General features: G+C 44.9%; 2 protein-coding genes across 2 annotated transcripts in view; both read right to left on the reverse strand.

Annotated features, from left to right (window-relative positions):
- Positions 1 to 24,861, reverse strand: part of TXNDC17 (thioredoxin domain containing 17) — a 324,677-nt gene that overhangs the window by 109,315 nt on the left and 190,501 nt on the right. The window lies entirely within an intron of this gene.
- On the reverse strand, positions 1,024 to 23,878 carry NCBP3 (nuclear cap binding subunit 3). Its single transcript, XM_060258852.1, has 13 exons — positions 23,643 to 23,878; positions 22,470 to 22,535; positions 20,524 to 20,629; positions 18,256 to 18,381; positions 16,788 to 16,913; positions 14,004 to 14,077; positions 12,626 to 12,734; positions 11,603 to 11,702; positions 8,326 to 8,432; positions 6,595 to 6,898; positions 5,715 to 5,875; positions 4,943 to 5,107; positions 1,024 to 2,679 (listed from the first exon to the last, which is right to left on the reverse strand). Exons 1-13 carry the CDS (start codon positions 23,817 to 23,819, stop codon positions 2,444 to 2,446), a joined length of 1,857 nt encoding a protein of 618 aa, XP_060114835.1. The 5' UTR covers positions 23,820 to 23,878; the 3' UTR covers positions 1,024 to 2,443.

Consider the following 24,861-nt stretch of genomic DNA (forward strand, 5'->3'; position numbering starts at 1 on the left):
TTGGATTTACACCCCACCCTTCACTACCCAAAGGAGTCTGAGTGGCTTACAATCTCCTTTCCCTTCCTCTACATACACCCTGTAAAGTAAGTGAAGCTAAGAGGGCTCTGACAGAAACTGCTCTTGAGGGGAACAGCTGTGAGAACTTGTGACGGACTCAAGGTCACATCAGCAGATACATGTAGAGGAGTGGAGAATCAAATGCAGTTCTCCCAGATAACAGTGCACACTTAACCACTACACCAAACTGGCTCTCACTGCACTAAGCAGTGTTTTTAATACCTTCTATATGAATGGTTTCTGCACATCATATAACAACTCTCCTTTAACTCTACAGCAATGATTGTACCCGCCTTTAGCTAAAAAAACCCCCAAACCTGCATGTATTGTCTGCTGAAGCTGGACACAGATAATATACTGAGTTTGCAATAGGATTTGAAGTATTAGATCCTCTTAAAAGCCTACCGGTGAAAAATATGTTGTTCAACATACACATGAAAGGTGGAGGAGTCAAGGTTTCTGCTTCTCCCCCCACCCCACCATTAGCCTTGTGAGGTAACACTTGTGGCCATTTACAACAAGGCAGAGGCTTAAGGGTAGCAACTCCTGCTGCTACTAGTAGTAAATTTTATACACAGTTCAGTACATTTAGCTGCTCCACAAAGATTAAATTCCACCACCCATTTCTTCCAGCATAGCCCTTCCACACTAGCCCACAATCTTACCTGAGTGATGCCTGGGCTCAATTTAAGGCCTGAAAGCCTGCCTACTGAACCCATTGTGAAATGATGAGTGGTTTCCACGCTCTTGTCCTGCACAGGCTCAGAATAACAGTTCTACAGGCCACCACTCTATCCCTTGGGATCTCTCCACTGAGACCCTCTACATATTTTGTAGGTGGAACAAGCACAAATTTCAAAATCGGGGTAAAAAACATATTATTGTTGTTTTAAATCTATGAGGGCTAGAGGGGGACTAGAACCCACCATATAAGTGCCATGAGGCCAGTACAAAAGTTAGGGGTTGCCAGTTTTTAAACAGGAACTTTAATTGCAACAGGAACCTTATATAATGTGTTAATTGTATATAATATAGCTATATATTCCAGGCTTTAGATAAAGAAAATACATCAACACAATCTACTACAGTGATCAAACATTGTGTTTACTTTCTTTCACTGATGATCTTCAGAAGACATACTTAACAAATGAGGGTCAATATTAAACAGGGAAGCCATCGAGACCAATTAGTTCTCATCCCTCCTTGTCTTGTTATTCCCTGCACTATTCTTCTCAGGCAAAGCTCACAGCTCATAGGCTCTGACTTTTCCAAAGCCTTGTAACATTTGTTGTATACAAGAAATGAGGAGAGGGAGAGGACAGCCCTTCCCCAGATTGCTAAAAGAGATAAGAAGGAAGATTGAAGAGATGCCTTGATGTGTTGCCAGTGGAGATGCTATGGCAGAATTCTTCCAGGGCAAGAACTGGGGTTGTTCTATAAATTCTGTCCAAACATAGTATATGTTTTCTACACCTGTACAGGGTGGGAATCCACAGAACAGTATAACTTGACTGTCAAAAAACAAACAGTTGGATGGTGGGGAAGAAAACTGGTTACGCACATCCACATGTCAGGACAACAAGAAATCGGGACAGGAGACAGAGGCTCTTCCTGTGAGAGTCAAGATCCCCCAGAAACTGTTCCGGTTACATATTTGAACTGCACGGATGAAAATCTACCTACTAAAACATTCACTGTAGCCAACAGTGCAAAAAATAAAAATCCAAAATATATAAAAGAATTAACATTTCAATCGCTTCATTTCCCCCAAAAAACATTATACAGACTGTAAATAATTTTTAAAGTTACTTTCAACAACAAACAAAAAAGCACCTTAGAGGCCTCTATGTAGCCTTTTCCAATGGTTTCCAGCTTGCTTAAACTTCAGTTCTGAAAATGTAGGAAGCTAATGTAGGAACTGGCATTATAATCCAGAATTGCTTGTGTGGGATGGCAGAGAAGACCACTGCCTTAGCATCAAGTCATTTTACACTTGGGCCAACTCTGGAGGAGGAGCTGGAGTCGGTCAACAGAGATGACTCGTGGTTGGCCATCCAGAGAAGGACCAGGAAGGCAAAGGTGGTTAAGCAAGAAGAGTGCCATGCCCCAAAGGGGGGAGGGGGGAGAACTGAAAACTCTTTCTTCCTCTTAGAAAGACAACCTGTGAAAATATAAAGAACGCAGAATTCTTCTATACTGCCCCCCAAAAGACAGCTCTTACTAGTTTCCAGGGAAACATACCTCCTCCCCCCCACCAATCTCTCCTCCACTGCACTGTAGATGAAACAGGATCAGACATTCCACACTGCACAGCTCCAAGGCCCAGACTTTCCACTTTGTGGCCACTGCAGAGTCACCAGGCTTCAGAGAATACCAAGGGCTGTCATAATTCTGTGTCAGAGCCAGAGCTGCTCTCCCGGCTGATTTCAATTTGGAGCGAGGGCAGATTATCTAGGCGGCTTTTTTTCTGGCGGGACTGTTCCTTCTCTTTGATCAGGGCCCCCCATGCCCTCTGGAGTTCAGAGTCCTCCTCCTCAGGAGACACGGATGACTTTTCCGCTTTATCAGGGGCCTTCTCCTGTGTCTTGGAGGCTGATCCTAAGCGAGTCCATAAGTTTGCTGATAAGGTAACAAAAGGAGAGAAGTTTGAATGAAAATTACAGTCAAGGAATGCTCTGGGGAAAAAACATTCAGCCATAGGTGGCACACATTTCCTAAATTGGAATTTTATTAGCCCCTGACATCTTCTGAACAGACAGGATTCAAAAAAAGGAAGTTCAAGGATGACTGCTTCAAAAAACTCCTTCTGCTTTACAGCAATTTTGTCTTGCTTCTATGCATTTAGATAACAAACATGTCCCCTTTGAGGCACTCTGCAAAGCTGCCTCATTTACTTGGGTTAGAGCTGTAGGAAGAGAGACACATATGTATTCCATGCAAAGAACAACAAAGATGCTCCCCCTCTACCAGGAAAACTATAGTATTTGGTTTTCTTTCCTTAACCAGGCATGCAGTAAGCTGTCTCTAACATTTACAATGGGGAAACAGGTAGACCTCAACACCCACAGTGGATATCTTGGAAGAGCCACATTTCAATTCAAGACAGACTCTGGAACTTAATGCTCCTCTTCCAGACACACAGTGATTCCCAGCATTCTGGCACAAACATCCACACAAACTAATAAACTGAAACCTCATCTGGATTTTAAAAACCTAAGGTGTTGATCAGTCAATAATGCTACTAATCAGGGAGCAAGGATGCTGCCTATCCTACCCAAGATCACCCCACCCCAAGGGATCGTGCTTTCAGTTGAGGGGCACTATTAGATCTGTGTCTACAGATGAATGCTCAGATCTCATCGCTCTTGTGTAGAACCTTCAACCAAGTTTGGTAGGTTCGCCAGCTGCACCCCCTTACCAGAGAAGCAAGATCTGGCCACAGTCATCTATGCTAGGACCACATCCAGGTCAGGTTACTGTAATGGGTTCTACATGGGGCTGACCTGCTCTTCAGAAACTTCAGTTGGGTCACAACAAAGGGAAGACTGCTGACTAGAGTTAATTACTGGGAACGTCTCTCACCAGCGTAATTAAAAAGTGCTGGTTCTTTAAAGCTCTAAACTGGTAAGAGGGAGAAATCTGAAGGGACCATCTGTTCCCATGTGATCCTTCCTGGCAGTTACCCTCTTTCACCCTGTTCTGTAAGCCTTCTGAGTTGAAGTGGGAAGCTCCCAGAGACAGGGCCTTCTCTGCTGTGGTCTCACACCTACAGAACTCACTCCTCTCAGCCACTGGCCTGGCAAACTTACCAAGTTTTAGGCACCGGAAGAAAATATGTTTAACTGCTCAGGCATTTTGTTGGATTATTTATAGCTGGTTTTAACAGTCTCTTTTTTTAATGATCTGCTCTACCTTGTTCTGACTGTAAAGTGGTTTCATTATACCTTAGGTATTTATTGCTGACTCTTTGTTACTGTCATATTCCATGGTTTCAGTTTGGTGGGACACTTGTTTTTATGCTGTGATTTCTATCATCAGGCTGTGTTGCTTGGGTACGGCTGCTTCTTTTTATTGCTTTACAGTGTTGGAAGCTACCTTGGGAGCTTTTAGCTGCAAAATGGGGGACAAAAAATATTTTCCAGTAAATAAATTTTGGCAACTTCATGCACTACCAATGTTACTGCAGAGAGTGGGAACCAGTCTGAAGTGGAAAAGACCTGGAGTTCATTCTGCAGTGTGGCTGCTGCTTTAAATGCTCACGTATTTTTGTGATTTATAGGTATCAGCATCGCTCTGGGGCAGAATTGCTCTGGCGTAGGAAAAATGTGGTCAGAATGCTGGACCTAGGAGACTTGGGTTGGAATCCTGCTCATGCCATGAAGCAAACTGAGGGGTCTTGGGCCAGCAACTCTCTTTGAGCCTAACCTACCTTGCAGGGTTCTTTGTGAAAATCCCTATTCACACATGCCAAGCTTAAACTCTTAAGAGGAATTAGAAATCCAAAGCAGACTGCTTTTCACAGCTTCCTTCTGACAGCAAGCAACACTTTCCACACTGTGATTTTATATCTCTGATCAGTACTTTAGCCAAAGAGATAGGACAGAAAAGTGTTGGACTTACCTAGTAAGAAATGCCACCAGACTTGTTTAGGCCCAGATTTCCCAAATGAGCACTGTCAACCACCTTGTCACTGTGCCACAACAAATCTCAGCTCCACAGCTCATTGATATACACTATACGATTTCACTAGGAATAGATGCTTTTGTGATCTACCTGGTTTTCTGGGCATTTACTAGCAGCATTGGACAATAATAAGCATATCTAGAGACAATGGAAGCACAGCTCAAAAATGATGCTCCACTTTTCAGCTGCTGGGACTGACCTGATTTTTTCTCCCTGGTGTCTGAGTACAGGCCTTTCACATCTTGCTTGGGTATGCCTAACCGGCTGTGCACATCAGATATGGGCTCGCGATGAGAAACGGAGGTGCTGCTGGGCTGTTTGGTTTCTGGAGAATGAGGTCTTTTGCCAAGCCTCTGCCGAACATCTGGAAACAACAGCAACATGCTGGATTTAATTGTTTTAAGACCCAGCCTTCACCCCAGCTCCCAGCCCCTACCTATTTCAAGCAGTCTTTAAAAGATTAACATTTGCTGAGAGACAGCAATGAGCATCCCTAGCCTTTTGCCAAACAGTCAGACAGGTTAGCAGAAGAATGTTGCTGCAGTGAGGTGGGGTTGGAGGTCTAACCACACTGTGTGTACAGAAGCTGACCTGAGATTTATTCGTGTTGGTCTCCTCTTCTGACATATGTTCTGGGCATGTCTATGAGCCCCTCAACTTAATAGCAGGACTGAGATACAACAGGTTCTCCTCCCAAAACACAGATAAATCAAAATGACTTACTCATTAAAAAAAACAACACACAACTGTCTGCAGCTTCACTGGATCTCTTGAAAGCAGCACAAGCCAATACTACTGTTGTGGCATTTAGGCAATAGAGGACACACACACTCCTGCTTCAGAGTCTGAACATTTATTCATGCAGCACTTTATGGCATTCAAAGTGCTTTCTTCAATCGTACATGAATTCTTATAGATTCTGCCCCCGCAATGGAAATTCAAAGGACAGCGAGTCCAGTTTGCCACACTACCTGATTTCACTAAGGTGGGCGGCGGCTGGTGCTTCCCAGTACTTCCGTGCCGCTTTTCTTCTAATAATAATCGAACATCAGCAACTTTCTCTGAAGGTCCTTTGCTTCCAATCCGGTTTTTTACATTGCTGGATGCTACGCTATCTGCTCTCATAGAGTTCCTATAATTTAAAAAAAAAAAAAATCTCAATTGGGATGTTCATTAGCCAGGCAAAGGTAGTGGTGGAGTTTTGAGAAAATTGCGAACACAAGAAGGAAGAGGTGTTTATCCGGCAAAGACAGAAAAAACACAGGACATTATGAAGTGGATCCTTCTTAAATTGTGCCTCCAAACTGAACACAATACTCTAGGTGAGGTCTATCCTCACCTAGAGAAAAAGGGAAGTATTTTCACTGCCTGCCTGTTGCAGGCCGCTGTGCAGAGGGGTGGATCCAGAAATTTGGTGCTGTGATCAGTATTCCAGAAATGCTAGACAAGATCTATCCCATCGCTCTTTATTAAAATTTGCACTCTGCAAATTATGTTTATAACAACTAGCAGCAGATTAGGCTGTATACCTTAAAAGATTCCCTCGGCCCTAAACAGGTACTATGGGCTCTGTTCTCTGCTTTTCCACACCAGCAATAAAAGGCCTTTTAGAGTCTCTCTCCCAATATGACTGAAGTTTCCACATCAGCAGTGACTCTCAGTGATCGGCACTGATTGTCAGACAAGGAAAGTGAAGGAAGAGACAGCACTGACACTCCTGCCTCCTAGACCCAAAAGGCACAAGATAGACATCTGGACCCCCTACCTAAACAGCTGCTGCAGAGAAGACCGCTAGCCCCTAATATGGGAGGTGCATGCCAGGCAAGACAGACAGGAGGGCACCAGACTTACCTAATGCTTTTCAACTGAGACTCCACTGCATCTGCATACATGGTCATTTTCATGGTCTTCTTGGGTGAGGGAGTAGAGATCATCTTCAACTCAAGGTCATAGTCCATTTCGTCTGAGTCAGATTCACTGGCGCTGGACCGCCGAGCAGCACTCCGCTCACGGGACTGCTTGAAAGCCTGAAGTTCATCTCTGTATTCGACAACCACTCTGTCATCTTCGTCCATATCCTGGTCATCATTGTCATCCTCTTCTTCCTCCTCCTCCTCCTCCTCCTCAATGGGTTCCTCAGGAACATTTACTAAGCCTGCAGGACAGAGAGACCACTTTGACAGGAATATAAACCAAGATTTGTGGGCATTCATGTGTATGTACCCATAATGACAAACTAGATGTGGTTAACATCAAAGTCAAGCATTGTGTAGCAAGACAGGAATTGCCAGACAGTAATTACAAAGCAAGCCAGGGACAACTCTGGCTGCAGCAGAAAAAAATAAGTAAAAACAAGTGTATTTATTTATTTATTACTTTCTGTTTCTATCCCGCCCTTCCCTGCACTGCACACCTGGTTCAGATCTGGTTTAGATCTATACTGATTTAGAACTATCTACCCCAAAACTCCCTTCTTTGAGACAGGCATCACATTTTTGTCTGTTACCCTGCAAAGCAACATGTACATTGGTGACATAATCATAGCTTCCCACAGATCCTAGCAGTGAGTGAAAATAAAAGGTAATTTAGCTTACACGAAAAAGGAATGGCCTATTTGTTGTAATTCAATTAAACGGGCCACACCAACACCACAGAAAAATGCAGGTGGCAAAAGTCACTTCAGTAAGCTGAGCCCAACCGATTGCAGCAATGGAAAAATACAAACATGGACTGGCATTAAAAATTCCAGCTCTTAAGAACTAAATTAGTGGTTACAATTCTTAACCACTGCCAAGCAAAGTGACAGCATGCATACTGCCATTTGTTTTAGAAATCCTGACTCTAAACACAAGGACACTGTTCAAATCACACATTACGTTAATATTTACAATTAAATTACCTACACAGAAAAAGAAAAAAATTATAGTATCTTGCTTGTGGATCCAGAACACACACATATTTTTCCATCTTCCTTTGTATCTGAAGAAGTGAGCTCTGATTCTCGAACGCTTATTGCCCCACCCCCCTCCATATCTTGTTGGTCTCAAAGGTGCCTCTGGACTCGAATTGAGTTGTTCTAGTGTAGACTAACACAACTACCCTCAGAAACTTCCTATCTTCTAGTTTCTCCTGGTTTTGCTGGTTCGAGACTCAGTCAGTGAAAACTGACCTCTTCGACCTGCTGTCACTTCCAGCAACTCCGTTGTCTTCTACATTATCGCACAGCACACTGCACAAGAGGGCCAGCAACTACTAAAGTTCTGCTGGCAAACTCCATCCCTCAAATGGCTTGAGTATGACAGCCCAGCAAGGCTACTCCTGTCCCCAGCATCACAGTCTTGCAGGGTTCTGCCACTGTACAAGAACTGCTTTCACCAAGCACAGGTTGCATTGCCATTATCACCAATCCCCTCTCACGCCTGCAGAACTAAGAGACAACGTGCAACCTCCAGAGAGAGAACACTGGCTCCCAAGATGAGTAGAAAAAGAAGAAAGAGTACTTCCCACTTCACCACTTTTGCATGCCAACAGCATGGGAAGCCACATGTCCTTCTCTGGTGACAAAGAGCTATTGCCGCTTACCAGAGTGGCGATGTTTGTAAGGCGGCGTCAGCCCAACGTCATCCCCGATGAGAGTCCTTTTCTTAATCACGTCCCGGTGGAGTCGGCGGGAATGGTACCTCCGCTTCCTGAGATGCGACGAAAATAAGAGGACACAGCTGTAACTCATAGCAGCAGCCAGGATGAGGTGGCAGAAGGTACCACCTGCCCACACCCTTCAACAGGATACTGGGCGAAGCCTTAGGTGGTTTCAGATATGAAGCATGCAGAAAAATGACTCAGGTTCCCTCCCCACTTGACCCCCCTCGCCAGGATCTATTGAAAAGAAAGAGAGGCATGTATGTCCCTCTGTATCAAGATGCTCATTCTGTCCAGATAAGGGGAAAATTAGAGTATGCCTGCTTGCCCCATCTTTACAGGGAAGTAATTTGCACATCCCTTCACGCCCCTGCCACATTTCAGATTAACACATTCTTTGGCATGGACTGAAATAGCTCTGAATACTATTGCCAGCAAACACAAGCACACATCATGACTTCAAACCTGCCGGGATTTCATTTGGCCTAGGTCACAGGAGTTCAAAGTGTCATTTTTAAAAATAAAGAATAACATTTTCTTTTTAAAAATAAGTCTTACAAACATCACACTATTTCCTTACAGTACCACAAAACAGTTTTTTTTTAAATACAAAAACAAAGACAAAATTCACAGAAAACTAAAACAGTATAAACGGCAGGGAGGGCGGGAGATATATATATATAAATAAATAAAATATAACATCTTACTATAAAATTTCTGCGTGGTAGGACATTTTGTTCAGATAGGTAACTTATTACTGGATACCATACAGCAATAAAAAGGGTTTCATAATTTTCAGTCAAAGTAATCTGGGACTGAACAGAAATCTTAGTCATTATAAAATATTCCCAGAGTCTTTGTTGCCATGCTAGGAGAGATGGGGGATTTTTATCTATCCAGTGTGCCGCAAGTGTAGTGCGGGCAGCTGATAATAACATATGTATTCTTTCTAAGTTTGTTTTATCTTTTCCAGGATCCATCCATTTACCAAGGAGATGCACTTCAGGTTTCAAAGGTAGGTATGTGTTTGTAATAAGTGCAATATGTTGTATGATAAGTTTCCAGAAGTTCTGTATATACGTGCAGGTCAGATCTAAGAAAATCTAGAAATTAAGTCCTGTGTTAAATGCATGGGGAGTTAATGTAGCATAAGAACTCACTAAGTGGTCTTTGGGGAGCCATTCTTGTCCAGTCCCACCTCCTCACCTACAACATACTGACTTGTAAGGAGCAGAAAATGATAATTCATATAAAATGCTTTCAGCACTGAAGGCACAGTATGAATGCTGGATTCACATGGGCAGCCATGTTGGTCTGAAGGAGCAGAAGAAATTTGAGTTGAGGAACACCTTTAAGACCAACAGTTTTATTCTGGGTAAAAGCTCTCATGTGCGTGCACACTTCTTCTGAAGAAATGTGCATGCATGTAAAAGCTTATACCTAGAATAAAACTTTGTTGGTCTTAAAGGTGCCACTGGACTGAAATTTTGTTATGAATGCTGGAGTTACTTTTTCAAAAGCACAGCAGTCTCCTACAGCTAGTTCAGTGTAGAGGTTAAGTACATGGACGCTAATCTGGGAGAACCGGGTTTGACTCCCCACTCCTCCTCCACATGCACCTGCTGAATGACCTTGGATCAGCCACAGTTCTCGAAAGAGCTGTTTTCTCAAGATCAGTTCTCTCAGAGCTCTCTCAGTCCCGCCTACCTCACAGGGTGTCTATTGTGGGGAGAGGAAAGGAAAGCCAACTGTAAGCTGCTCTGAGACTCTAAGGGTGGGGTATAAATCCAATTTCCTCTTCTTCTATTTTTAAATGGATGGCCAGAACTAGCCCCATCCCAGTCGTATGAGTTTGTATTCAGGGTTCCCCAGTGTGGCACCTGTGGGCACCATGACATTCACAGGCACTTCCCCAGACACCCACTATGTGCTGCAGAAAAGTAGGCAAGGCCATTGTAACAGCATAACCGATGACTAGCTGCCTTCATAGACATACAGAGGCTTTTCACCAGATCCTCCCCACTGCTCACTTGAGAAAGAGCCGGTACCTTGTAAACAGGACATGCAGATCAACTGTCAGGTGGTGGGGCCAGGAAGCAGCAGAGCGGATGTCTAGCTTCACCTCCAGTGGCAGCCATTGTAGTGGCCCTTGTCACCCTGCCTCAAAATTCCAAAGGTGCCCACAGGTTCAAAAAGGCTGGAGACGCCTGTTCCGTCTCCTTCTCTGCCCCCTCCCCTTCTGCTTCCTGTGACTGCTGCCAGCCTGCCATCCCAAGGAAATAAAAGCTGGGACCAGCAGTCAGCCCACTCCCCAAACAACAGCTACAAGCAACAGATGAGATCCCAGGGAAGCAGGCCAAGCCCAAGCAGGCTTCTCTCAGCATTCAACTAAATAACAATACAATACCGCAGAAGTGTCGAACTCATTTGTTATGAGGGTCGGGATCTGGCATGAATGTCATTCTGTCAGGCTGGGCCACGTGTGCCATAAAATGTAATGCCATGTATGGGAGATATAAATGTTATAAAGGCAAACCCAATTATCGATACTATTTTTTACTCAAAACACAAACATGCTTAAATATTAACATTCTTACAGTATTTCCTTGGAAAATCTCCCTGATGCCCACACTTTCACAGCTCCTTACTCATCAGTGCTAGGACAATATTCAGGGATATAATGCACAGCCTTGGTAATCTGGCAATAAAGGTAATGACCAATTGCTTGCGTGTGAGAGAAGAGCCCTGGATGGGCCAGTTCTGTATGACTGACATTCCTGCTGTAGGGAGGGCAGTTTCCCCCTCTTTGCTTTCAAATCATCATCAGCTAGGGTGGAGAACAGGCCAGACCAGGGGTGGCCAAACTTGCTGAATGTAAGAGCCACACAGAATAAACAAGGAAGGAAGGAAGGCAAATAGGTGGGATGAGGGAGAGGTGGAAAGAAAGCAACTTTTACATGCATTCTCCAAGCCTGGTGAGGTGACTTAAAGAGGGAAATGCCTTCTCCAAGCTGGCCAACAGGGCAGTGGGGGGTTCAAGAGCCACACAATATGTGTGAAAGTCACATGTGGCTCCCGAGCCACAGTTTGGCCACCCCTGGGCCAGACTCTTAAAATAGAAAGGGATCCCAGAATAAGAGAACCAGATCAACAGTTTGGCTAGGAGAGCAGGTGCCCTGTTTTGTCTGCACAGGGGCCCCGCTTTGCCACTGCTGCTCACCATGAGTTGCTCAAGATTCCTTTCATGCCGCCATAATTGGGATTCCCATATTTCATGTAGTACTGGCTCCTTCTGGCCGCTCCAAGCTCCTTCTTGTCATCTGTAGAAGCAATATAACAGCCAAGAGATTGATGCTGTGCTTGCAGGAAGGGTCGAAAGAGCACATCCCAGGCACAGGATGGCTGCTACTCATTGCTCACAAGGAGCTAAACATTAGCTGAATTTAGAAGATACTGGATTTTATACCCCGCCCTATAATCTGAATCTCAGAGCAGTCACAATCTCCTTTACCTCCCCCCCCCCACAACAGGCACCCTGTGAGGTAGGTGGGGCTGAGAGAGCTCTTACAGCAGCTGCCCTTTCAAGGAAAACTCCTACGAGAGCTATGGCTGATCCAAGGCCATTCCAGCAGCTGCAAGTGGAGAAGTGGGGAATCAAACACGGTTCTCCTAGATAAGAGTCCGCGCACTTAACCACTACACCAAACTAACCAGTTGGTAGGCAACCTGACTTGCCCCTGGGGAGGGAAGGAAGCCCACAAGCCTTTGCAAATCTTATCAAACTGCAGAGAGGCTAAAGGAGAAAACAGCACACAATTCATCCCCATTAACAAGGGGCCAAAACACAGAGCTGAGCCAACTTCATTCCAAACTGATGTCCGGCTGTCCTGCTAATGTCTGTGCTATTTTTAGCTGACCCCAATGTGAAGTGACTAGTGCTAGTGGAAGAGATGCCCTGGGCTTACTGCGGCTAGTCTTTTCTGTTCAGCAGGCCATAATGGCAACTTCCCCTCACACAAGCACCATTCCACAATGTGGAAGGCTCTGCAAAAAAATAAACGAAAGCCCTTTTCATAAGAGGTTGCAGACTTTGTTTTGTTTAAAAAAGTATTTATATGGCTTTTGTTTTTTGAATTTTTCATGGCAGAAATTTGTGGGCCGTGTAAGAGATGGGAAAACAGGGTTAATAAGTTCTGCGTATAAACTTAACTAGTGTTTCTGCCACAGGGGGCTCATTCTTTACCTTGTGTAGCAAACCTCATGAAGAGCTTGTTTCCTTTGGCCAACTTGCTAGCTGGGCGAAGGTCATTGCGCAGGAGGGAGTCTTCTTCCGCCTGGGAGAGCGTGTCCAGCTGCGGAAAGAATATCTTCCAAGGCTCAGTACCGCAATCAGCATTTAGGACAACCATTGTTTTAAAAAGAGGCATATGCCCCAGCTCAGCTTAAGGAGCTGTGTGTCTGTGCAGACCAGCCTGCTGTTAATTCAGCCTGAATCTCTGCTGCTCCCACTCTGTACAATCCTGAGCAGAGCTACCCTCCTCTGTGTCCATGATCAACTCCGCTCAGGAATGCACTGTGAGAAGGTCCAACAAGGTTGGGAGGAGATGCCATCAATAGGTTCTGTTGGCATGAGCAGAATGTCAGCCAGGCAAGGTCCAAATAATAGTGATGATAATAATAATAATAGGTAATAATAGTGACAGAAAAGCAAGACTGCAGTAGAATTTTAATTGCACATCAGGTGCCAAATGACAAGCGTAACGCACTGGAATCCAACATTCCAAAAGAAGTTTTGCTAAAGTATGGAGAAGCCCCCAGTAGGGATGGGCATGAACTGCATTTTTGTGGTTTGGTGTTCGTGCATGAACCACAAACTGAGCCATGAATTGATACACTTATGTGCACACAGAACCAGTTTGTATTAGTTCATAAGCCATTTAAAGTTTAAACCCTACTTTTTAATCCCCATACCTTATCGCAGGGAGTAGAGAGAAAAGATTTAAATTGTTTAAGCCATTTAAACCCAACAGTTGTTTAAGCCATTTAAACCCAACAGTTGAACCTCCATAAACTGCATCAAAATTTGTGCAAGTTCATGGTGGTTCTTCAGTTCACAAACATCTCTTTGTGAACCATGAACCTGCCAAAATTCATGACAAATTTTAGTTCATCAGCCGGTTCATGCCCACCCCTAGTAACCAAATACAGGGGCATATTGACAACTGAAGAACAAGCCCAGACTGATATTATATTAATTGTTCTTCTGGGGAGCTCAGAGATGCATTATGTGGGATTCCCAGGAAGTTTCCCCATTCAGGCACTTAGGCAGGGAATTAAGTGGACCCCAAAACACCAAAGATCAGACAAAACTAACAGCAGCAATTAAGAAATTAAACAGAATTATGAATGGACTTGGAATATCATGCAAATAAACAATTTTGCTACAGACCCTGAAATGACAGTTGTTCTTTAGATAGGGAAGGTTTTCTCCCACTGGCCATCCTCCCAACATTTTTTGCTTTTTCCAAAGAACTTCATTTCTCAGTAAAATGTATACAGCTTTCCCTGGGAATACATGACAAAGCTTTTTATGACCCTTGTATAATAAATTTGGCCCTCACCTCCGTGTCACTTGGGTGGTCATCCTCTACTTCCCCTTCTTCAGTCTCATCATCGGAGCTCTCCTCTTGTTTCTCTAAAATCAAAAGCAGGCTTAAATTTTCAGGCTCCCCTTTAAACTGGGCTTTCCTTTCATCACACTCAGTTGCTCACTTTTTTTTTTCCTTTGGTACCTGAACTCCCTTTTATTGATATCTAGCAACAACTTACTTCAGATGGCCGCTGCAGATGCGTACATCAGTTCTGTCATAGCCACAAAACCATAGAAAAATCTCTCCAGGAACTTAAAAGTGCAATCCTAAATGGAGTTTCTCCATTACAAGCCCATTGACTTCAATGGACATGGAAGTGTGTACCTCTGATTAGAATGGTACTGCTCATCCTTTTAAATAGGCATTTTAAGCCAGATTGTCTTTTGACTGCTATATATACTTATTAGAGATGTAGTTATCCAAGGTTGTTTCATTGAGTCTATTATGTTCCCTCCCTTGCTAAATATTTTTCTAAATCAGTAGGCAGTGGATGAAGTCCTGTTCTGTAATCTGGAACTGGCTAATATATTTAATTATATTCCAACTTTCCTGTTCAGCCCAGAACAGCTTACAGGCATGGCCAAAAGTACATGCAAAACAAAACTTCCAACACAGAAACATCTATGATACAACAGTATCAACCACCAACACATTAAACACCCACCAAAAAACCAGTATCCATTAAACTTAATAAATAAGCTCCTCAGGCTGCTGAATGAATGGCATTATAAGCCCTATGAAATGCTACTGTGTCTTCCATACCAGGAGACTCTTCTCCAGAACAGGAACAGCAACTAAAAAAGGCCAGAAACAGACAGAGGCAGAATGTGCAGCTAGACCGGGGGGGGGGGGGGGGAGACAGAAAAGGGGAACAGCTTTGAGGACTGCAATTGGTGCACAGGTTGACAGTTAAATGATTATAATCAACAAGCATCCTGCCACATGACTGGAGCACATAAGTACCTATAGCCACAACAAAACCAGCAATCGAGACCTCCAAGCACAGGGAAAGGTAGAAAGAGGACGGGGACAACGCTAGCCACAACAGTAACCCAAATGGGGAGGATTTTGAAGACAAAACTTTGGTTTCTGATATGAAGAAAGACAGATTTGGAAATGGTTCATCAACCAGTAACAGAGCCCATGCTTTTGCTTGCTATCAATCGGAAATAGAACCCAAGACACAGACCAAGTGCCCTGCAGTCAAGCTCTGTGGCTTCCATTTATATCCTGCCTTTCTTCATATGGAACTTGAGACGACAGCACATGTAGCACATCCTAGACCCTTGCCAGTCCGGCTTTTGCCCGGGTCATGGGACGGAGACAGTACTGGTCGCCCTGGTAGATGATCTCCAACGGCATCTGGATCGGGGCGGTGTGGCGGTGCTGATGCTGTTAGATCTGTCGGCCGCGTTCGACACGGTCGACCATCGGCTACTGACCCGCCGCCTCGCCGATATAGGGGTGAGGGGGTCTGCCTTACAATGGCTCTCCTCCTTCCTCGAGGATCGGGGACAAAGGGTGGCAATTGGTGGCGAGCGGTCCCGGAGGCGCACACTGGATTGTGGAGTGCCTCAAGGGGCAGTCCTCTCACCAATGTTATTCAATATCTATATGCGCCCTCTTGCCCAGATTGCCAGGAGATATGGACTTGGGTGCCACCAATATGCAGATGACACCCAACTCTATCTGCTGATGGACGGCCGGCCTGGCTGCGTCCCTGAAAATTTAGACCGGGCCTTGCAGGATATGGCAATGTGGTTGAGGGGGAGCGGGCTGAAATTGAATCCAGCGAAGACAGAAGTCCTTTGTCTGGGTCGGGGCGCTCGGGAAGGGGAAATACCTCTTCCGGTCTTCGACGGGGCGCCGCTGAAAGCGGCGCACCGGGTTAGGAGTCTGGGAGTCTTACTGGAGCCTTCTTTATCAATGGAGGCCCAGATTGCAGCCACTTCCAAGTCAGCCTTTTTTCACCTGAGGCGGGCAAGGCAGTTGGCTCCCTTCCTAGAGCGCCAAGACCTGGCAACGGTACTTCACGCAACGGTCACCTCGAGACTGGACTACTGTAATGCCCTCTACATGGGGCTGCCTCTGTACCGAACCCGGAAGCTGCAGCTGGTGCAGAACGCAGCGGCCAGACTGTTGTTGGGGCTCCCTAAATGGGAGCACATACAGCCTGGGCTGCGCGAGCTGCACTGGCTGCCAGTTACATACCGGATTCGTTACAAAGTGCTGGTCATCACCTTTAAAGCCCTATATGGTCGAGGACCTGTCTACCTTAGGGACCGTCTCTCCCCATACGAACCCCAGAGAGCACTGAGGTCAGCTGGAAAAAACTTGTTGACCACCCCCGGACCGAAAGAGGTGAAGCTGCAATGCACCCGCAACCGGGCCTTCTCCTCTGTAGCCCCGAACCTATGGAACCAACTTCCAGAGGAAATGCGGGCCCTGCGGGACCTTGAACAATTCCGCAGGGCCTGCAAAACCTTCCTCTTCCGACTGGCTTTCGCTGACGAAGAAAGAAATTGCTAATGATTACCACCATTATAAAAGCACAATTAGCATTAGCACTTTTATCAATTTAATTAAGTGATTTTAAACTTATCAGAATTTTTTAATGTTTAATGTTAATGTAACCTTGTCTTTTGTATAAGGGAAATTGAATGATGTTGTTAGCCGCCCTGAGCCTGCTCCGGCGGGGAGGGCGGGATATAAATAAAATTTAAAAAAAAAAAAATGTGTCTGGCATGCTTCTACCTTTCTTGTTCTTTTCCGCTGCCTTCTTGTTCTTGTCTTGGGGCTTTAGCTTCTCTTCCTCAGGCATTGAGCTCATGTTGATGAGAGCTCGTGTTGCAGTCACTTCATCCAGCCAGACAACATTGCCTGGAAAGAAAGCAGAGAGCCAGTTAGCTGCAGAGCTGGACACAATGACACAATATTCTAAAGAGCTCAACCCACAAGTGAGAACACCACCACAAAGACAGACACACAAATATCAAGGCAAAAAGAGTGCGCTAAGAAGTCAGTTTTTTTTCCATCTTAATAGTTTTCCTCTTGCTACAAGAATACTGTTCTACCCATCTTACAGACGGAAAACTGAGGTTCAGAATGAGTGACTTGACTATGGACACTTGCTAAACTTGTGGCAGAGCCCACCCTGAATTTACTCCAGTTCTTTAGCTGCTTGACAGCAGCAACGCTCCCTTCAACCAGGCATAGCTTTTGGTCCTTGCATTATGGCACTTGCTAGAAAAGATGCCATTTCTTCAGGAGATGCTTTGGAAATGCCTCCAACTTGGGAATCAAGCTACTCTGCATGACCAAAGAGGCACCTATGAATGTACTACGCACCTCACAGGTAGCAGGGTCCCTGCCTCAAATCTAAAATGAGAGCAGGGACCAAGAAAATACATAGTGGAAGCATACCTGCTCCACATTCTTCTTCTTTAAAATAATAATAAAAAGAATTCATAGATTTTTTAAAAATAAAATTACATCTAATAATAATTTATTTAGAAAATAAATTATAAAAAGGGGAAGGGGAAGAAAGGGCTGTGATTTTTCATTGGAAGGACATTCCTAGCAAGCCAGTATACGAAAGGAACTAGGCTAAGAGGATTAACAGGAAAGAAACCTCAAGGCCCTTCCCACTATGTTAATGCTAATAGCATCAAAGTCCAGAATTTACAGTGAATGCATGTACTATGTGCACTGTGTGTACTATGTGCACTATCTATGTGCACTGTGTATTTGATTTGTGTGCTGAAAACATCTCTTGTTACATTTAACACACATACAGTTGAATGTATGATACAAATCCTAGATTTATCCAGGTACCAGTCCCTGTTTTCAATCGTTCAGTGAATGCATGTTGGCTTTTTCTTAACAAACAAATATGTGCACGTCTATTTTTGTAGAAAAAGCCCAGCAGCAGCTCATTTGCAAATTATGCCGCACACACCCAGCATCACCATTGTTTAACACAAGGCTTTTTCTGCAGAAAAGGCCCAGCAGGAACTCATTTGCATGTTACGCCACACCCCGATGCCAAGCCAGCCGGAACTGCGTTCCTGCTCAAAAAAAGCCCTGGATATTTGTACATTCACTGCAACGCATGAACAAAGCTGCTGTGTGCACTCCAAATGGGAAAACGGGGAGACAGTCGCTGATCTGACCCAAAGCCACAAAAGGATGTGTGCGATTTATGAGTTCCAAAGGTACTTACATGATGTATCATCCAGCCACTCAATATGAGCAGGGGGGTACTCTTTGAAATAAGCAAAGATATCCTGAGTACTCATTTCATCTACACCACAAATGTAGATAGTGTCCAGTCGCACTTTTGGAATGGCTACAAACAAAAAACAAAAATCCCAAATCTGATTTAGGCATCAGTAACAGGTTGAATTAAAACAAAGAACCAAATGCCTCTACAAACACACACATTTGGAAAAGAAAAGAACACGGAAGAAGAGCATCCCAAGATGTTGGCAAAGAGGCATTTACTTCCCCATGACACCTCCCACAATCCACTTTCAAGGTCCAGATCCAAAGGACAAGAGCTCAGGGAGAAGCACCAAAGGACAGGTAAGCGGCATTCTGACAAACATCAAATAGACTTGGAGGTGCCAAATTAGGCTTCTTAATTATATCACTTGTGTTTTACTTATTTACACCTACAACCATGAACTGTTCTTAAGAGACACAAAGAAGTTGCTTGCAGAGCAAAGGCTTGCAATTTTGTTGTTGCTGTTAATAGTCACTTCTCTTAAATATAAAGATTCCAAATATGTCACCCAACAGGGAAAGCCACAGACGAAAAATTAACCTTCCAGTTAAGACCAATTCTGGGAGAGCAAGCTGACCTTCTGCTCTCTCAGTCTTAAGAAGAAGACTGCAGATTTATACCCCGCCCTTCTCTCTGAACCAGAGACTCAGAGCAGCTTACAGTCTCCTATATCTTCCTCCCCCACAACAGACACCCTGTGAGCTGGGTGGGGCTGAGAGGGCTCTCACAGCAGCTACCCTTTCAAGGACAACTCCTGCAATAGGCATTCCACCAGTTTTAAGTGGAGGACTGGGGAATCAAACCCGGTTCTCCCAGATAAGAGTCTGCACACTTAACCACTACACCAAACTGGCTCTCTCTTAAGTCAATGATGGGCTACCAAGAGGTGTCTATGAATCTTGAAAGGCATTCAGCACTAAGGCACTGGGAGAAGAGGAGACAGCCCCTTCTTCCCCCCAGAAATATGATCTGACACCAAGTGAAAGAGAGTTGTCAAAAGTAAGAGCCAGTTTGGTGTAGTAGTTAAGTGAAAGGACTCTTATCTGGGAGAACTGGGTTTGATTCCCCACTCCTACACATGCACCTGCTGATGTGACCTTGAGTCAGTCATAAGTTCTCACAGAGCTGTTCCTCTCAAGAGCAGTTTCTGTTAGAGATCTCTCAGTTTCAACTACCTCACAGTGTGTCTGTTGTGGGGAGGGGAAGGGAAAGGAGATTGTAAGCTGCTTTGAGACTTCTTTGGGTAGTGTAGGGCAGGGTAAAATCCAATCTCTTTGTCTTCTTCTAAACTGTTTACTGAAGACTGAGCATAAAATCCTCAAGTTTTCCTTACACACCTTTTGGAATGTAGCATGCAGCACCAACTTAAACATTACAGTGTTGGCTTTAACAGTCTCACTGAAATATGCTTGAGATCTACGTACTGTATGTATAAACCAGTCTTTTCTCAAGACTTTGTGTGTTCTAGTTTGGGTTTTTTACTTGCTCCCAGCCTGATTATGACCTTAGATCCCCGCGAAGACTCCACCTAGTTGAGGCATAGCATGGACCTGCTCCTTTTTATTAGTGGCTCCAGCATTATGAAATGCCCTCCTCAAAGTGATTTCAGAACAGTCTCTGGCCTATCTGACTTCCATAAGAAGGGCAAGGGTGTTCTTTTTAAGCGTTCTTTAAGTTTATTTAATAAAAAGCCAGTTTGGTGTAGTGGTTAAGTGTGTGGACTCTTATCTGGGAGAACCGGGTTTGATTCCCCACTCCTCCACTCACACCTGCTGTTATGGCCTTGGGTCAGCCATAGCTCTGGCAGAGGTTGTCCTTGAAAGGGCAGCTGCTGTGAGAGCCCTCTCCAGCCCCACCCACCTCACAGGGTGTCTGTTGTGGGGGAGGAAGGTAAAGGAGATTGTGAGCCGCTCTGAGACTCTTCGGAGTGGAGGGCGGGATATAAATCCAATATTATCTTCTTCTTCTTCTAAAAAAGGACAATTGTATGCCTGTGTTTTTCTGGTCTGTTTTCTTTTTTAATTGTCTGTAACCTGTGGGTTAGGGTTTGTTTGTTTTTTTCATAAACCACCTTGAGCCATTGTGGTTGATGTGACAGGCAGTACATAAATATTTTAATAACTAAACCAATGGTAGTGAAGTAAAGATCAAGAACCACCAAGCTAAACTGCAGAGTAAAGGCAAACAACAGGCAGCTTCCCATACCTTTCTTCATCATGTCACGGTCCAATGCCACATTCCTCTGGGCAAGATTCACCTCTGCTTGAAAATGAAAACGTTTTGCTCTTTGCTCCTTCTTCTCAATTGCTTCCTGCAAAAGGAAACAATACCCAAAAGAGAAAACATAAGCTTGGTGTGCACAAACTGGACGCTACAGCAGCTTGCAAGACACAGAGAACATTTGTCAAAAAATGTCTTTAATTAAACTAATGCTTTGGGATTTCTTTTAACTGCACGATTAAGGATTGCAACATTCTTTGACACACAAGAGCAATCCCACAGTTTAACAGGAATAGCAGCTTGCTACCTTCCACTAAGTCACTATGCAACCAGGCAAATTCTGACTCTCCCTTTTTGATTGTGCTGATGGAATTCAAAACGGGCATTGAGCAAACACTGCAGAAAAGTAAAAAGCCAGAGCTGATTTAACTATAGCCAGAAGTGACTAAATGAGCTACTAAAAAAAGGAAAACAACCAACTGGGAGAAAGATGCAGGAGACTAAAAAATCTTTGGGGCCATGAGCTCCCTCTAGCTGGGTCTGCTGACCGGAGGACTTCTCTCATAAAACACATTCAGAGAAACATGCAGCATCTCTTCTAAAGAAGCCTAGCTATATACCACTCCAGTGCTGTATGAGTCTGAGTGACTTGTGTCTTTTCCATCCAAAAACTCCTCATTTTACCAAGAGTTTAAGAAACTCTACAGTCTTAGAAGTCTGTATTGTTCAAAAGAAAAAGTTGCCAAGAATTCCTTAACCACCAGCTTGATAATCTAATAATGTTTAGAAACAGAAGAAAGGGACAGCAAGACCAAATCCAGATTGCTGCTCAACCATCAGTTTTCTGGCAGTCCAGAAGTTATCATGTCCACTCACCATTTACAAAATGGGTGCCTCTCACAGGATTGTGCGGATTGAAAAGGGCTGCAAAGAGCTTTTTTTCTGAGCAAGCCACAGCCACAATGCAGTTATTATAAAAGCCACAAAGCCCCACTGGCACATCTAAAAGCACTTTGGATATCTCAAATACCTCTTCTAGTCTCATAACCACTCCATCTACAATAACCAACAGTTAAATCTGATACATTATTTTAAAAAGAAACAAGCCCTCCAAACCTACAGCTTTACAAATCAATAAAAACGTAGATTATAATTCAAAACTTCTGCTTGATTTGCATACACCACATTTAGCTGTTCTTGTGCTGCTGTGAGTAGTCAGAACAAAAGCACCTGGAAGATCCAAACCCTAAACTTCCAGCAACTGTTCTGTAGTGGGATAGGAAGCAGTTTTCTTTCCACAGCAAGTTCTAGGATTACATACCCATGAATACCCAGCCATAAACGTAAATTAAACTTCCTCTGTGAGAGAGTGAAAGCTGCATTATGAAAGCTGAGATTACTGCCACCATCACCCTTATGTATGTACAGACAAATAGAAGTTCATCATCCCAAACACAGGCTGGCTCAGATTGGTTGGTTTTGCATGGAGACTTCAGGGCTACCCAAAGGAACTCCCTGCCCTTGTTTCTTTGCCCCTGAAACATGCACGCAGGGCCATAGCCAACAGAAACGGTGCCCCCTATGGAATCTGCAGCACCTGCACCCAATCTTCCCTTTCAGTGCTGGCTATGGCCCCCGCACACACTCCAGGCACACTACTCTAATCTCTTGGAATAGTTCAAATTTTTGTACTCTGGAGACAAAACTTTGGCACAAATACATAGAAAGACATTGTATTCAGTTCCTCTACAAACCTGCTTCACTCAAGCATCACAACATACCTTTATTACATCTAACACAAAAAGAAAAACATGACACTACGTACCACATCAATTTTTTAAAAGTTAATTGCAGAAAACAAAACACATAGCAATGAAACTGTTCACTTTCAAAACGACAGAAAAACAAAGACTACAAAGCACAGTACATACCTTTGAAGTGACATCTATTCCAGTGATAAAGCTTCCAGCTTTGTTTTCATATCTTCTGCTTATATCCTTAAAAAAAACCAAAGTAGCTTATAACAAGTCTAGTGAGTGGAGGTTTTTTTATATCAGACTTTTCCCTGCAGCCGCTGTGGCCGGACCTGCCTGTCCCACATTGGTCTTGTCAGCCACCAGCGAGCCTGCAGCAAACGTGGACTATTGCACCCTTCTTAAATCTTCGTTCGCGAAGCCAAGCCGAGAGAGTGAGAGTGAGTTGTATTTTCCTCATAGCTTCCCATACTAAAAACCGGAGTTACAAATGCACAATGTCCAAGACTAGGCTAGATCAGGGTTTAGTTATTTGTTAGCTAAAACAACTTTAGACTTGCAAAGGACATAAGTTTGGAGATTGTTCATGATTCTGGAATACCTGTTCCCTCAACTATTCTATGTAGAAACCTACTCCTTTGCTAGAAATCCTTCCCCCTCCTTTCCACTATTATTCATCCTTTCTTTTGGGCCTTTCTCAAGATAAAATCACACTAACACTTCTATTTCTTATTGTCCTACACTGCCCTCCCCCCCTAAAAAAAACCACTTTGCCAGATGAGAAACGTGTGGAAAGAACTTGCATGCCTCGTTACGCAACTTCCACTTACATATGCTTTAAGTTGAATCGTCAAGATGCTTAACACATAGCAACACCCTCCTCCCAACACCTACTAAGATCTGGCTCCTAGATCAAGGAAAGTCTTACAGGTACGAATGAACTATGCCCATCTTGTCTGCCTGTCCTCCAGAATGCAACAGACGTGTCTGCCACCCCTCCTGCGGAGGCTCGCCAAAGCCCAAACCACTTAGGAAGCCTTTTTTATTTTTTTAAAAATTGAGGCAATCCCAACTGAAGAACAGTCGATCGTGGGCCAAGCGGAAAAAACCGTTTTCAGGTAGCGAAATTCTGAGAAGCGTTTTGTTTCTCCAGTCTGCCGGGCCTCTCCCCGCCCTCCACCCGCAGGGACTCTGACTTCTTTTGCCCTCTGCACCTACTCAGAGGCACCTTCGCCCAGCCTGACTCGTGACGTCGCCCAGGTGGGGCTGGAGGCCTTTTCCCGCCTAAGGCCCCAAAGAGCGCGGCAGGACGGAGGAGAGCTCGGAGCCCCTCCCTTCGCCTTCAGTTACCGGCAGCAGCTCCCTCAGCGAGCGCCGCACCGGGACTCGGTCCGTGGCGGCATCACCGGCCGAGGCCGACACGTCGGACGGCAGCACGGCTCCAGTCTGCAGCTCGCCTTCCTCCACCTCCATGGGCTCCGGCTCAGCCGCCTTGACAGAGATGCGAAGACCCCGAACGGCCGCCATCGCCTCGCCTGGAGAGGAGCGGGACGGGCCGGAAACAGGAAACGCTGGAGCGGAAGTGGAGGCTCGAGAGTCCGAGGCTCAGAGCGTCGCCGGAAGGAGGGTCGCTTCACTGGGGCGAAAGATGCCAGCCTCCAGGTGGGACCGGGGGATCTCCCGGAATTGCAGCTCCTCTCCAAACTACAGAGATCAGTTCCCCTGGAGAAAATGGATACTTTGACCACTATGGCATGGTACCCCACTGAGGTCCCTGTCCTCTCCAGGCTCCATCCCCAAATCCCCAGGAGTTTCCCAGTCTGGATCTGGCAACCCTACTGAGGGGTTCTTCTTCTAAGGTGGGCACACAAGGAGGACTTCAGATCTGGTCGCAGGTGGGATGAGAATCGGAATGCAAACAAGGATCATCTAGTCCAAGTAGTGGGTACAGACTTGACCCTGCAAAGCTGTGTTTGAGTTTTGTGTCAGCCACGTTGCTGCGGGACATCAGTGTGTTGCCCATTTACTCATTGCATAACTTCTCTTATGTTCTGAAGTCTTCCGCCCCCGCCCCCCCCCCAAAAAAAAACCTTCCCTGGACTGATCAAGAGGCAGGGAGGTTTATTGGGCTCTGGGGAAGAGGACGTGGTTTGTGTCTCCTCTGCCATCCGACTTTTAGCCGGTTGGGTAGCCAAGGAAATGCATGGGACTGGAACTGGAAGCAATGCCAGGGAAACAATGTGCAGAGGTGATAATAAGAAATGTGTGGGTTGCCACCATCGATCAGGATGTGGATGAAAAAAACGCAAACCCTGCACAGAGGCTACAAGAAGTGTGCGGATGGCAATTACCATTCAGGAGGTGAACAGGCCAGAACAACTGCTTTGAGGCACTGAACAGGGTCCTCTGTCTGGAGGATGAGGGCGTCATGGTGCCTCTGTAAGTAATGTGCAGCAGTGTGAATCCCTCTGCCTTTATCGGCAGGCATCAGAGCATGTCGAAAGCGCCACACAGGGGATCTCTTCACAAAGACAACCTGCAATACTGAAGGTGCCCATTCTTTCCAGGA

The sequence above is a fragment of the Heteronotia binoei genome, chromosome 18 (genome assembly GCF_032191835.1).
Source record: "Heteronotia binoei isolate CCM8104 ecotype False Entrance Well chromosome 18, APGP_CSIRO_Hbin_v1, whole genome shotgun sequence".
In the NCBI taxonomy this organism is placed as follows: domain Eukaryota; kingdom Metazoa; phylum Chordata; class Lepidosauria; order Squamata; family Gekkonidae; genus Heteronotia; species Heteronotia binoei.